Below are 14,309 nucleotides of genomic sequence, written 5' to 3' on the forward strand. Positions count from 1 at the left end.
CAGTTGTCACTTGAACCCATAGATACGATTATTTAGACTCCAATAAAGGTCATGGTGACCGGATATGAGTTCTGGCAAAAACATTTATTTCCACTGAAGCTGCACTGGTTGGCTGAGGCAAACAACTGCAGGGTGGTAATTTGAGTTTTCCTAAGAGTAGCCTCACTAACAACAGATCAACTTTCTGGCTTTGAAATATTTGTCATAATTCTTATCTACAGCTACTCTGAAACCAAGTAACCCCTGCTCATCATGAGGATGATTCAAAGTTTCGATACAGGGAGAGAAAACTTTTGACGGGAAATTTAAGATGGTTCATTTTTGTCTGTCTCACCAGGTGATGCCCGGCTGGTGCAACAGAGTTTCTCTGGTTGCCTCAGAGATGTGAGTTTCAAGATGACTGACGGCCTCTCAGAAGAATGGACGTCTCTGGACTGGACGAAAGCCAAGAAGACAGAGGCAGTGTATGAGAACTGGGAGGGATGTCCCGTTCAAACCGTGGATGGAGCCCATTTTCTTGGCCATGGTAGGATCCTATGGATTGTTGTTGATAATGATGTATTAATGTGTGAACTGGGACTAGAAGCACTTTAACTGGTCATTAAAACTAGAGTTATATCAATGGAGTACAATATATAAATGGTTCTGGTTATTGTGTTTATATACCTCCTTGTATGTGAAGGCCATTGCACAATAACCTTACTTTATACTACATAGATTTATACTGATCTATACTTTTAATTGTGACTCAATCTTAACTGAAAATAATGTCAAGACCCCAATATATCTAAAGAAGGTCCTTACCTTCTTTACCCCTGAGCATTGCATAAAATGGCAGGTTGTTGCAAATTATGTCCTTCGTGTTTCAGGTTACCTGGAGCTGGACAGAGATGTCTTCAGGGGAGGACAGGACTTTGACATTTCTATGGATTTCAGAACAGACCAGCTCAATGCTCTTCTGCTCTTTACATACAACACACAAACTGAAGACTACATGCTGGTGAGGAGCAGAGACACATTTACAATCAGCATTTAAATATAGAAACTTGTAACACATTATCACCTTGTGATATTCTTTATGGTTTAGGTGCAGCTGGAGGGCGGCCTGCTGTCCTTCCTTCTTGCCTCTGAAGGTCATGTGACTGAACTCAGCATGTGGGTGGGGCTAAGCTACTGCGACGGAGACTGGAAACAGTTGTCATTGGCAAAACGTGGCTTGTTGATCTCTGCTGCGGTCAACGACTGGGCAGAAGAAACAAGGGGAGTGGGAGGAGCTGTGAGGCTGAGAGTCAATTCCCCCTTATACTTGGGGGGCGTGCCTGTGGAGCTCATACATCCTGCTCTGGACAGCCAAAGTCACAAACACGGTGAGATATGTGTTTGCACAGAAATTGTATCAGCCTACCTCTCTTATCATAGCAGTGTTTCCCCTAGCTGTGACTGCTAGTGTGCAGCTACATATGGAGATGTTTCTGCAGCTGGTGAATCATATGTCTTTAATTTTCTTCTGGAAGAAGAGGATAGGTATCGCAGATTGTGTTTGTGGCCTAATTCATTATCTAGAGCAGGCCAGGGAATAAGTCTGGCCTCTGAGCATAAAAAGTGTAAATACGAAAGTGGAGGGCATCGTGCTTATTTAAAGAATTTAAAGATTCCCCTCCAGATCCCTTGCAACCAACCTGTGATGTCATGCACGCAGGTGCAAACCTTAACCTAGGATTTGAAGTGAGCTCAGAGAAACTTTCCACTTTCAGCAGAATTTGAAACCAGTCACCGTGAAGGTCAAATATCTAGAGAAATAGCAATGCGCCCCCTCTACTTATTTTTGAGTGGAGGGGGGTTTTAAAATGTGAAATTTTACTACGTTTTCAGAAAGATGCATTTTTCTAATTTTCCCTCTCTCCTCTTTGCTCTCCTTTGTCTACTCTTCCCCTCCTCCTCTTCTCTTTTACAGGCCTGGGAGGTTGCATTAGAGGTCTTACCGTACGAAGTGATGAAACAAACCCTCCTGCGAGTCAAAGTGTTAATCTCTCTGCTGCCTCCCGCCATTCGGTCAGAGTCTACCTAGATGGCTGCCCCACAGCTGAAAGTCAGTACAACTGCAGAGGAAACGATTCTGTGTTGGTGTACAGTGGGAGGAAGACACAAGCCACAGATTTTAGTCTACAGCCTTTCACTGGTAATGATGGATACATCACACCACACTAACACAGAGACTGCATTCACCTTATAAGGAAGGAACCCTCAATTCACTTACATACCTTCTTAAGACATCAAGCAAACAATACAAGAGCATGACACCAACTTCTGCTCAAACAGCTAATCAAAATAGCATTTTACTAAAGCACAAACAGTAATTAGTAATAAACAATGAATCTTACTAATGAAGAGCAATATTTATACATTTGAATTGCAGAGAAGGAAAAATTCTGACTTCTTACAACATCATGTCAAAAATGTTTAGATGCAACAGAAGAACTCTTCTCATTATTGATTTCGTCAGATTAACGGGGTCACTGAAAATGTATTTTCTGATGATTGTGTGTTCCTATTTGCCTGTCCATGAGGTGTGCTGTATATCATATATGCACTACATAATATAAATAAGCTAGTAAGGTTAGTCTTTTCTGTTTGTTTCATTGGGTACATAGACTGGGGATGTCTCTGTGCTACACCAATTAATTACTGACACTGATTCAAATACCTTCTCTTATGGTAAGAAATGTGTGTCTTCCCTCTCTAACCCCCTCCCCCCCATGTGCAAACACACACACACACACTTTTTAGAGTACTTGTACAGGTATGTGGCCTTGGCAGCCGGAGGTTTGGCAGCAGGACCTTGGCAGAGAGGACGCAGCCGAGGCAGAGGTAGGACGTCTCTCATCTCGGTCAATGGCTGATGTGTGTTTCTGTTGTAGCATCAGAACAATGTATACTTTATCAATATATATCATGATAGCTGTAATGCACAACTAATCATTTTATAGCGTTGGTCCCTAGTGGAATCCCTGTATTCACACCTCTTGTTTCCACTGTTGGACATACGCCCCGTCCACCTCCTCTTTTCTCTCATCTCTGCTTCTTGTGTGTCAGTGTGTGAGTGAGTGGGGCAGTGGCCAGCCTGGGGCCTGTTTGTGTGAGTGTAAACTCTGCAGAGGAGATGAGATGAGGAAGCGGCACGACTCAACACATCAGTTAAATGTTTGGAGCACCGGTGCAACAAAGGAACATTTTAAGTCGGAATTCACAGATTTAAATGACACTCTGGAGCCCTGTAGTATTGCAATAATAATATTTTACATTTCTCACGGCATACCTGGACATGCCTCCTGGCAAACCATTTGGGAACCACTGGTGTACAGTATCTGCTGTAGTATCTTTCTTTCTATCCAATCTCCAACTGATACAGTCCAACAATATGAGAGCATGATAATACCCTTAAGTACATAAGTGTGACAAAGCCTCTGGTATTATCACACTGTGTGTGTGTGTGTGTGTGTGTGTGTGTGTGTGTGTGTGTGTGTGTGTGTGTGTGTGTGTTCCTCTTTACACGTAATGTATTAGATGAGTTGTGTAATCTGTCTCGGATTTAATATTTTAATAGTAATTTACATATACCTAATGTATAAATTAATTTGCATATATGTTTATATGGGATTACCATGTTTAACTGAAAACATTCGCTCAGACATATTTTGGCACATTCAACAAAGGGGAATATTCTCCCTGGTTGACTTAGTTCTCTGGTGTTTCTGTGTTTCTAAGAGATTTTGGATGTAAAAGCACAACTCTCTTGTGCAGTATGTGAGACTTATCCAAAGCCAGTGATATTACACGTGCCTGACGGTATGAGAGATTGATAAGGCCTCTATAAAGGGCATCCCAGTAAAAAGCTGTTAACCCAGAATGGCCTGTGTGGTCCCTGGTGTAATATAAAGCTGCTCGTTAGTAGTGAACGATACACTGGTAGGTCTCAGTACACCAGGCTATGACCAGAGAGAGGAGTGGAGCAGAGTTGGGGAGGGAGAGTGCAAAAAACATTAAGAAGTGAAGAGAAAAGAGACAGATGGGGGATGAGGGATGGACAGAAAGAGGGAAAGACGTGGGAGGGGATGAGGAGAGACGCGAGGTAAGTGGTAATGAAGGGAGAGATAAAATCAGGAAGATGTAACAATAGCTGAAGTGGAGAAGGAAGGTGAGAAAGTTATAAGGAAAAAAGGAAGTTAATGACTGACAAGAAAAGCAAAAAGGTCGCAGGAGATGGAGCGTGAAGCAGCTCTTCAATGTTGTACTGTTTTATGACTTAATATACTCGACATTCCTGCTCGAAAGCAAAACGTACAGCAGGCTGAGTGAGTGAGATTAACGAGATTAAAGATATATGGAGCATAAATTTGTACAACAACTTCTGTGCTATTTGCTACACAAAAATATCTCCATCTGTAATTTCCCCTTTTTGACAATTTCAAGAATTTACAGCCAGTAGTTTTGGGTCTAGTCCTGGGTACCGGTGGTTGAGGTGGATTTAAAGAGAGATGGAGGGATGGAGATGGAGAATGCGAGGCAATATGACAGAGAGGGAGGGGAGGAAGGAGATGGACCGTCACGAAATACAGAGGGTGTCAAAGAGAGAAAGAAGGGGAGTGCTATGCAGAAGGAGGGAGGCTGATTGCTTTGAAATATAGCCCAGAATGAATGGCTGGCTGTATTAAATCAGTGCTGAAAAAGTTACTACTCTCATAAATACTATTTATGCTAATGGTGAGGTATGATTTACTGGGCCTATTAAAACACAGAGAGATGGGGGGATGCTTTTGCTTTAACCTCATGTGCTCCCAACCTGTTGTTTTGCTTTTTCTCTTTGATATTCTTTGGGTTTTGACTCATGTGTCTTTGATTCTCGTATTTGCTTTATTGTATATAGCTTCAATTATAATATGTGGTTGTTTATATTGTTTTGCTGCTTATACTCCTGTCTCTCTCACTATGTCTTCATCATAGTCTGTAATAAAAAGATGGACGACATGGCAGCTTCCCAAAAGTGAAGCTAAAATGTCCCGATCACCACTGGGTGCCTGGCTGCATATTGATCCGACATTCCTGCCTCCTCCATGTTAATGTGACATGGTCCAAACTAAGAAGTCAAAGTACATATTTACATAAATTTTTCTCACACATGGTCATTTTAGCTATCACACCTTCAAGTGTTTATTTTCCCATTAGGTTTGGTTTTAATTCATTATTTGAGGTGAAACGTCACGATTGACAGCTGAGACTGACTCCTGATTGATCGAGCATGTGTATGGACAGAACTTAGCTACTGTGGTTACATCCCTCATCACTACTGCACAGACTCCAACTTCATAAGCACAAGATGGCGCCGCTTGTATCTGGGATATTTTAGCTTCATTTCTGGATAGTGGGAGGAAGTGGAGTTGGGTCGTCTGTAGTTTATGTTTTATCCAGTCTGTGGTCGTCATGTACCACAATCTTTGAATCTCTCCAGCCTCCTCTTATATTGTCTCGTGTTTCCTCTCTGGCTCCAGTACCCAGGGTTGTGCCACCTCCGACTACAGTGCAGAGCTTGAATGGTTTCACTGCCAAAGTGAACTGGGCGCCACCCACTGGTGACGTCAGAGGGCTGATTGACAGGTACGAGCTGAAGGCCTACAGCAGTGACCAGCCAGACGCACCACCCATCAAGGCCACATACCTGGCCAATGGAAATTTCACAGGTAAAACACACAAAAACAGAGTCTAACTTCTCTTGGTGTAAAAACATATGTTGTGGAGTCTCACTGAGGACATTTTAGTGACTTGATGCTGAAAAGCAAAGAACTGGATTCTCCTCAGTAACAGCAGGCAAACATCACATGATACATCTTAATTTAACTTGCATTCATTGCCCTGTTTATCTTTTAGCTCTTTTCCTGCTGCCATTTTGTGGGACCTGTAGGGCATTTTGGCCCTTAGTGAAGACACATTTACACTTCCTTTTTCACTCACTTTCCACCAATCTTTCATCCAAATGCAAACACACACACACAAACTGTCCCAGGCAACCCTGTTAATGTCTCCTTGGCAAGTCCCCAAATTTAGGAGACTGTCTCCATTTGGAACAAGACACTCAGGTCTACCCCGATGATGTCATACCCTGGCATCTCTCCTTTCTCTCTCTCTCTCTGTTGCTCACTTTTCGATCTTTCCTCACTTCATCTTTTACGATGATCATGATGATGTGTGCGTCCGCTGTTGCTATTCGTCCCTCCTCTCATCCGCTCGGCCATGTCTCCAGGCAAATATGAAGATGAGCTCTCTGTCTCCGTCTTTCCTCGTGTCTCTCTCGCTGCTCCCCCATTCCCTCCCTGCTCTTTTTTGCCAGACATTAAGCCCGCCGTGATAAGGCTCCCTGTTAATTTATGATGGCCTCGACACCTGACTGCAGAATTACACCAACGGCTAAAAAACACAGGAAGCAAATGAGGGTGTAATGGCAGTGGAGTGGGGCCCTGGCCCTTAATTGAATTAAAAGACATGGGTAGCAGCGAGAGAGTGAGAGAGAGAGAGGTGACTGGATGCAGAGGGTGAGGAGAGTTGGAGGGGGCGGAGGAACAGAGGGGGGACGTAAAAGATTGAAAATATAGAAAGGAGTTAAGAGGGCCGAGACGGCGAGGACAAAAAAACATCACGGACGACTGAAGCTTATATAATTAGAATGGACTCTCTTTGTTTGCCAGACGCAGGAAATTTGCTTAGCAACACTGATACTGAGAAACAAGTAACACGTTTAAAGTGGGCCCCCTTTGACACATACTAAAATAACAACAGGTCCAATAAACACCCAATGCAAACAGTTCAATGAGTAAGCCAGGTAAGGTAAGGCCGGACAGGATGTTCAGGAAAAGGTTTACATGTTTTCAAGGGTATTTAAAAAAGGAAAAAATCAAGCAGGTATCTTCCAAAGTTCCGTGTGCTCTGTCTCAGTCCCTCTGTGACATGTTTACGATCTCCTCCTCAGGTGTGTTGTCAGGTCTAACACCGTCCACTCGATACAGCGTCACTATAAGTGCCTGTAGTCCTGTCAGCTGCACTGAGAGTCCTCGTAATGACAGTGGTGGTGATAACGACTTGAGATCCAGCCTCACTACCCCAGAGGAAGGTAAGACTGTAAAGCAACAACACACGTATAGAGATCAGTAGGGCTTTCTGATATGACTAAAATTATATCCTGATACAATTCAAATCCAGGTAACTACACAAATCTTTAAGCTTAACATTTTTGTAGTAAACTGGGGCCACGTCTTTGCAGATGTAAGTCGTAATGGCAGCTATTGCCTCCTTCCATCTTCATGATTCTTTTAAATATGGTGTGCTGCCACCAAAAGCCTCCTGCAACGTCTGAGTTTAGGTTTTGTTTTGAGCACTTGACTCTACTGTTTTGGCTCTCCTCTGCAGACTCTCTCAGCACTGTCTGAAGTGACTCTTGTGTAGGTGGTGAATCTGATTGGTGGTGTTTGAAGCTGTTGTGGGGACCAGCCTGCAGCATAATGTGAAGTAATAACTGTGGTCCACGTTGGACTTATCCAAACCATGTCCATGAGAGAGAAGAGGCCTTTCGTTACATATGAGATCCTCACTTTGTTTAAGCTGGTCAGATTCATTATTCTCTTCAGAATTACCAATTTCCGTGAATGCAAAGCATTGGCTTAATGAAATTAATATAATTGATATCGCCATAAATATATGAAACGGTTGACATTTTTCCATCGTCACAAGATATATATCTTCATATCACTCAGCCCTAATATACATGTATTCCTCCACCTATGAAGAGAACCTTTGTCTTTTTCTCACCCGTAGCAGTAAATTATGACTGTTTCTGCATGTGGACACACAGACGCACTTCTAAACACACTCAGACACTCTCATCCTGTCTCCTCAGTGATGGAGATTTTTAGCTCTTCAGAAGAGAAACGAGGAGCCGCAAGACAAAAAAAAAGAGGGATGAGTCAGAATGGAATAAATATGATCGGTGAAGGGAGATAAGGAAATAATATGGCTGGATAGGGCAAGACTCAAAATTATAAAATGATGATGCACATTGCAACATAGTGAAAGGTAGATTTTATATTTCTATCATCAAGGAGGTCATGAAAGGAGGATGTTCGTCACTACATTAATCTGTGTTGGACTAACTGGCCCTGTTCGGAAGATAATGTGACGGCAGGGGTCAGTGCAGAGACGGCAAAAATCAATCTGAAGTAAAAGAAAAGAACAGATTACTGTATCGATTCTCACTGAGCGCAGAGTTAAGACACTGAAACATGTTCGGAAGAACAGAGAAAGAACTTATTTCAAACTCCCTTTTGCTAAAGTCTATTTTTCAAACACAAAGACAACAATGTTCCTTGAGCACGGGCACATTTTGTCACAGTATTCAGGAAATCAAGTCAGGAAATCATTAAATGTTCAGCTGTGTTCTGAACAATAATCTTACACCATGTCTCATTCAAATTCAAAATTTTCATAACATTTGAAACATCTTTAACATTTAAACTAACAGTACCTTCAATATTTTCATTTTTTTTATATATATTTCAATGCATTTATATTCAATAGTGACCATTTACACCATGGTAGTATTTACCTAATACAATATATTACATTTTAGATCATCAAAAAGTATCACATTTTGGAAATAATGATCTAATGCAATGATGTATCACTTTTTTCCATTTACATGTATAAACTACTATATTTGTCGTAGCTGACTCTTTTTAAACAACATTTTTGAATCAATATTTTGATTTTTGAATATTTTTGCAGCTCCCGATGTTGTGTCCCCTCCAGCTGCAGTCGCATCCCCCTCAGCTCTCTATTTAACCTGGGACCGTCCAGCAAGGTAATACACATTCATATATAACATTCATGTCGGTGGATGTTATGTTGTTGATTTGTCTGTTGTAATTTGCTACATTAGTTACTACACCCCTGATCTCTAGTTATATTAGTTATTAGTCTTCACTAATGGACAACATGTTATTTTATATTTCTTTTCTGACCTACTGCTGCAATAGAATATGAAAGACAGCAGTGGAGATATAAATAGGTATTTTAGTCGACTGAATCATGGAATGAACATAATGTTAAAAAATAGTAACATTTGTGTTTGCTTTTATTTAGAATACTTATGTTTTGACCCTGAATAAACATGCCCTCGTTGAACACAACACAAAGTTTTACAGCAGAATGGTATGTTTTAAATATAACATCATAATATTACCGTCATTCCACTTTTTTGTTCCAATGATAGGCCCAACGGAGGAATTACAGAGTACCTCCTGTATCACAACAACCAAATTGTCTACAGGGGGAACGACAGGCAACACAACATCACTGGTAAAAGGAGAGAGTGTGCTCTTTTGTGTGTGTGTGTGTGTGTGTGTGTGTGTGTGTGTGTGTGTGTGTGTGTGTGCAGTGTGTGCAGTATACAGCATAGCTGTGACTGGAGGGATGGGGCCTCGGTGTAAAGAGAAGTGGAAGAGTGAAGAACAGCAAAACGGAGTGGGGGGATTAGCATTTGAAAGAGGAAAGAGCATCTCAGTCCTTACCGAGGGAATTGCACTTTGAAAAAGAGAGCTAAACACACACACACACATATACACACACACGAAAATGAAGCAGCGGAGAAACAAAGCACACTAAACATTAGCACAGATGCATACAGACAATTTGCTTTGAAAGCTTTCACTAAAGAGAGTTAAAGAAGGTATGAAACACATGTCACACCAGTGAGACAACAATTCTGCACTAGACTGCAAATAGATACACACACACACACACCATACAGGGCTGTGCATGGATTCACATACACAGGAGAGGCATCCTATATGACATTTTATATGCGCTGAATAAATAATCACTCATTTTGATTTTACAGACACACACACACACAAAATCATCACACTGCCCAACAGTCTGTGTGTGTCTTTGTGAGTTAATGACGGCGTTAGAGCACATATCATCCATGCTGGGTTAATAATGCTGAGTGTCTGATGTTCACAGTGATTAGAAGGATTATGGATGTAGTAATTATACGGTATGTGCAAGAATAGATCGTGTTACAGAGAAGTGAGACTGCAACAGTGGGACACATGGAGAATAGTTTTCTCCATGTGTCAGTGACAGTGACAAGTGTGGACACAACCAGACACAACCAACAAGAAAGTGCACTGAAAGCAAAGGGAGGAGGATTCATTTAAAAAAAAGATTCAGGAGTGAGGGTCGAGTGAGGTGTGAAAGAAACATAAGGTAGTGATATCATTCAAGTTTTTTTTTAAATATAAATCTGAACAATACTTGTGTATTTTTATTGCTGTCTTTGTGTATGTGTGGTTTCCGTCTCAGGTCTTGGTGTCTTCTCCACTCATGTCTTTCTACTGAGTGCATGCACTTCAGCGGGCTGCACCAACAGTTCACAAGTCACAATGGTGACCTCACAGCTTCCTCCTGGGCCTCTACAAGCACCAAATCTCACCCTGCTCGACTCGAGGACTATTCTGGTGGAGTAAGTGCACTGCACATACACACACAACTCATCAGTATGAACTGTGTCTGGTCCATTCAGAGTGGTCAGGGACACATACTGTATGCACACATGTAGGGTTAATAAAGCTGTTAGAAACAATACATATCAATGTATGCAGTCTCATTACCTGATTTTTGTGTCACTGTTTATTTGTTTCGTCCGTTTCCATTGGAATTTTTTGCATTTTGCTTTTATTGATGCACCGGAATTTAAATGTTTTTGTATAATGTTGAAATTTTGTCAAATGTGTGTGGCATTTCCACTCCATGTTTATTCATCTGTGTCGTCATAGAAAGGATTCAGTGGCCCCCCGCTAGCTCATCTAGTAGCGTGGGCCCCGGGGTTTACAGCAGCCGCGGGTTTGGTTCTGATCCCTGCTTCCTCCACTCTTTGTCCCCATATATCTCAGGAACGCGAATTTCTTAAAATTTTGTACGCAGGTTTATTTTTCTCAAGGATGAACTCATGCTGGTCAATTGTCGAGGTCACTGTGACCTCACAAAACAAGTTTTTGGTTAAGACTTCATTGATTTATGTGAGACAATACCCCTAATTCCGTTTTATAAATCCTTTCAAAGTCGTCACAAGTTAATGTTTAAGTTTCACTGAAAAGGAAATTGTAAAAATGTAAATACCTTTAAGCATTTTCTAGCATTTTATTTACGTTTTGCATGTAGTATGAAAATAGAAATGACAGAGATAACATTTGACATTCAGCAGTTGTGTTTACGATGCATAATATTTTCCTGCACTTGACCTTTCACCTGCAGAGAGAGAGAGGACGGAGGAGAGGACGGATCCCTGCACTTTTTTCTATCAGATTCATGTGCAAATGTTTGTGTGTGTGTGTGTGTGTGTGTGTGTGTGTGTGTATGAAAGAGTCAATCTGCGTAAAAGCCATTAGTGTCCTGACTGTCACTTCAGTCGTACTCACCACAGGAGGGCATAGTGCCACACACACACATGCACACACACAGACACAGGAAGATACACACACTTGAACAATGGACAGAGGGTGAGTGAGAGGATGGAGGAGGAGTAAACTGAAGGCACTCAGTGTCTGAGAGGGTGATGGGGAGTTTGTGTGGTTAAGATGCTGTGATTGTGTTGGACGAGCAGTGTGTATCCACACATACACACAGTATAGTACATATGATCCGGAGTGTATTCTTTTGCATTTACAGGAAAGGCATCAAACTGTTGCCTCATTCTAAATCATTTTTTCCTCTCATAAATGTGTTCTGATTTTTAAAAAGAAAAACATTTACAACATGTAATCAACAATGTAATCTCATTTTACCTCCCACAAACTTCTTTCTATACTGATGTTAACCTACTCAAAACTGAGACGTACCACATGTATGTAGTATCCATTATTTTATTTCAATTAGTTTTCCCTGATACTCAAAAACAGTGTGCAACTGTCTGGACTGTATATTCTTACCAGGTGTGCGCAGGCTGTATATTGCCTTGTTAGCACAGTGAGGTTGAAAGATCACACTTGGTCAATATTGAGAAAAGCTGAGAAAGACAGAGATGCAAACAGAGCAACTGTGAATAAAAGACAGATGGACCAGAAAGAGGAGAGGAAGATAAACTGGGAGTTTTGCAGGAATGAACAAAGCATCCTCAGATTTATTCCCAGCCCTCACCTCACACCACCTGAAACAAAAACACATTCATAAACACAAAAATACTCGGCTGCTAAATTTTCACAATTTTCTTTCGTTGAATTCAGCTTTAATAATTATTTGATGGTATCAATGCAGAGTATTTGAGGTAAAGCACAGCAGGAATGATAGGTTTATATCTTATCGATTGTCATGCAAAATCTCAACCCAGTGAATCTGAAGTACATGGTTTTAATTTTAACCTGGTGAAAAGCAGCCATTACAATATTTTCATATCACACTTTCAAAACCAGAAGTATTCTAAAACCATTACCGCAGTGAATTATGATACAGATTATTACAACTCCCCTTTGATTTAGTTTTTCAAAAGTGGACATACATCACACTGCCAATCGACATCGTATAAATCTTATAATAGATGTGATAGATTAGCCACGGTGGCTAATTGTGTGCTAACACACACTCATCAGTCATTCAAAAACTGGTTTTTAATGGGAGGAAACAAGAAAGGAATCCATCACTTTTTAAAATGGCCTCCCCCTGCTACCACGCCAGGAGGGTTGTGTGGCTCCCTGGGATTCGTAAGGATTGCAGGACTATTTATAAAAATGTTTTGTTGCTGTTTTATTTGTAAATTATTGATGTGGTGTGTTGCTCTAAAAAAGGAAAACTCTTGATTTTGTATGAAGTCAAAGTCAAGTGTCAACTTTTATAGTTAGGGTGAAATTAACTTTAGAATTTATCTTTAATTGCATTTTTCATGACTACACACATTTTTAGAACAGGCTACTTTTTCATAGCTCAAGTGTATCAAACATCAACAGAAACATTGAATCAAAATATATATTTTTCATGTTTTTTTATCAAGACACGTTTAGAATCTCTAAAACAACAGTTCAAGTATAGTTAAACATTGAAGTGCAGACCTTTTATTGTCTGAATTTTGGTCCTTTATCCCACAGTTTAGAATCTGCAGCCAAGATAATGTCCCTATTGTCCTCTTTGTTACATACTGTAGTGATACTCTGCATAACACTGTCTCTTGTCCTCCTCTACCTCTCTCTCAGTTGGGGATGACCTTCCTGCTCTAAATATAGAAAAGGAGACACCTCTATTTTACAAAGGAAACTGTGTGTGTGTGTGTGTTGTATAAGAAACCTTAGCTCAGCCATCTAATGGAAACACGTTGATGAAGTCATACACACGTGCACACACATGTAAATACGCAAACACAGCGATCTATTGCAGTGGTTGGACACCACGGAAGCCCACAGACACAATTTTATTTTCTGTCTCACAATCTTATTGTGATCCATGAGTTACAATAATGTTGTTGTAAAATATATAATGTACACACACACACACACAATTTTGGGAATTATACAACATTTAAGTTTTATATAACAATCAGTAATTCAATGCAACCTTTGAAATGCAAGCAGTGCTAATAACATCCTGATATTTTTTTAAGTATCCACCCTGGTTCAAATTGTCATCAGTTCTTTTCCATTTAATATTATATATATTATTATTATTATTATATGCACATATATTAATATGGGAATATAAACTGTCACAAATCATCTTCACATTTAAATACAAGTCTTCTATTTTAGTGTTTTTTCAAGAACAAAAGGGATCGATGTTAGAGGGTTATGAGCTACATGTGTACCAGGCTGTGATTAGATTTATAGTTTTGGTGTTGTTCCTAAAAAGATGAAACAACACCAGCCTAGTTTTACCCCTGTTAAAAGGCAGTAAAGATGTCCGCTAAAAGAAAAGTTTGACAAAATCATAATGTGGTCTGTTATTAATTGTTCAGTATGTCGTCGTTTTCATCTCTGATGATTCCACTCTCTCTCTCTCTGCAGGTGGTCCCGGCCCTCTCAGCTCAATGGCATTTTGGAGTTCTATTCCATCTTCCTGTCACATGATGGCGGACAGCCTGTGCTGGCCTATAACAGCACAGAACTTTTTCAAGACCACACAATTCGCAACCTGACCCCTGGGACGACTTACACCATCACAGTGGCTGTAAGTGCACAACTCAACCCTGCACATCATCATTGTGATTTGCATCATCAGCTCCC

At 40.6% G+C, this 14,309-nt stretch overlaps 1 protein-coding gene across 2 annotated transcripts in view; it reads left to right on the forward strand.

The window, feature by feature from the left end:
* ush2a (Usher syndrome 2A (autosomal recessive, mild)) overlaps positions 1 to 14,309 on the forward strand; it is a 191,314-nt gene that overhangs the window by 75,165 nt on the left and 101,840 nt on the right. For both annotated transcript variants that reach the window (XM_069522155.1, XM_020080329.2), the window contains exons 33-43: positions 338 to 526; positions 870 to 1,000; positions 1,088 to 1,367; positions 1,955 to 2,179; positions 2,788 to 2,868; positions 5,547 to 5,735; positions 7,019 to 7,159; positions 8,827 to 8,902; positions 9,314 to 9,399; positions 10,408 to 10,567; positions 14,091 to 14,253. In XM_069522155.1, the coding sequence (XP_069378256.1) occupies positions 338 to 526; positions 870 to 1,000; positions 1,088 to 1,367; positions 1,955 to 2,179; positions 2,788 to 2,868; positions 5,547 to 5,735; positions 7,019 to 7,159; positions 8,827 to 8,902; positions 9,314 to 9,399; positions 10,408 to 10,567; positions 14,091 to 14,253 (1,721 nt within the window). The remainder of the gene's footprint in view (positions 1 to 337; positions 527 to 869; positions 1,001 to 1,087; positions 1,368 to 1,954; positions 2,180 to 2,787; positions 2,869 to 5,546; positions 5,736 to 7,018; positions 7,160 to 8,826; positions 8,903 to 9,313; positions 9,400 to 10,407; positions 10,568 to 14,090; positions 14,254 to 14,309) is intronic.

The sequence above is a fragment of the Paralichthys olivaceus genome, chromosome 1 (genome assembly GCF_024713975.1).
Source record: "Paralichthys olivaceus isolate ysfri-2021 chromosome 1, ASM2471397v2, whole genome shotgun sequence".
NCBI classification, from domain to species: Eukaryota; Metazoa; Chordata; class Actinopteri; order Pleuronectiformes; family Paralichthyidae; genus Paralichthys; species Paralichthys olivaceus.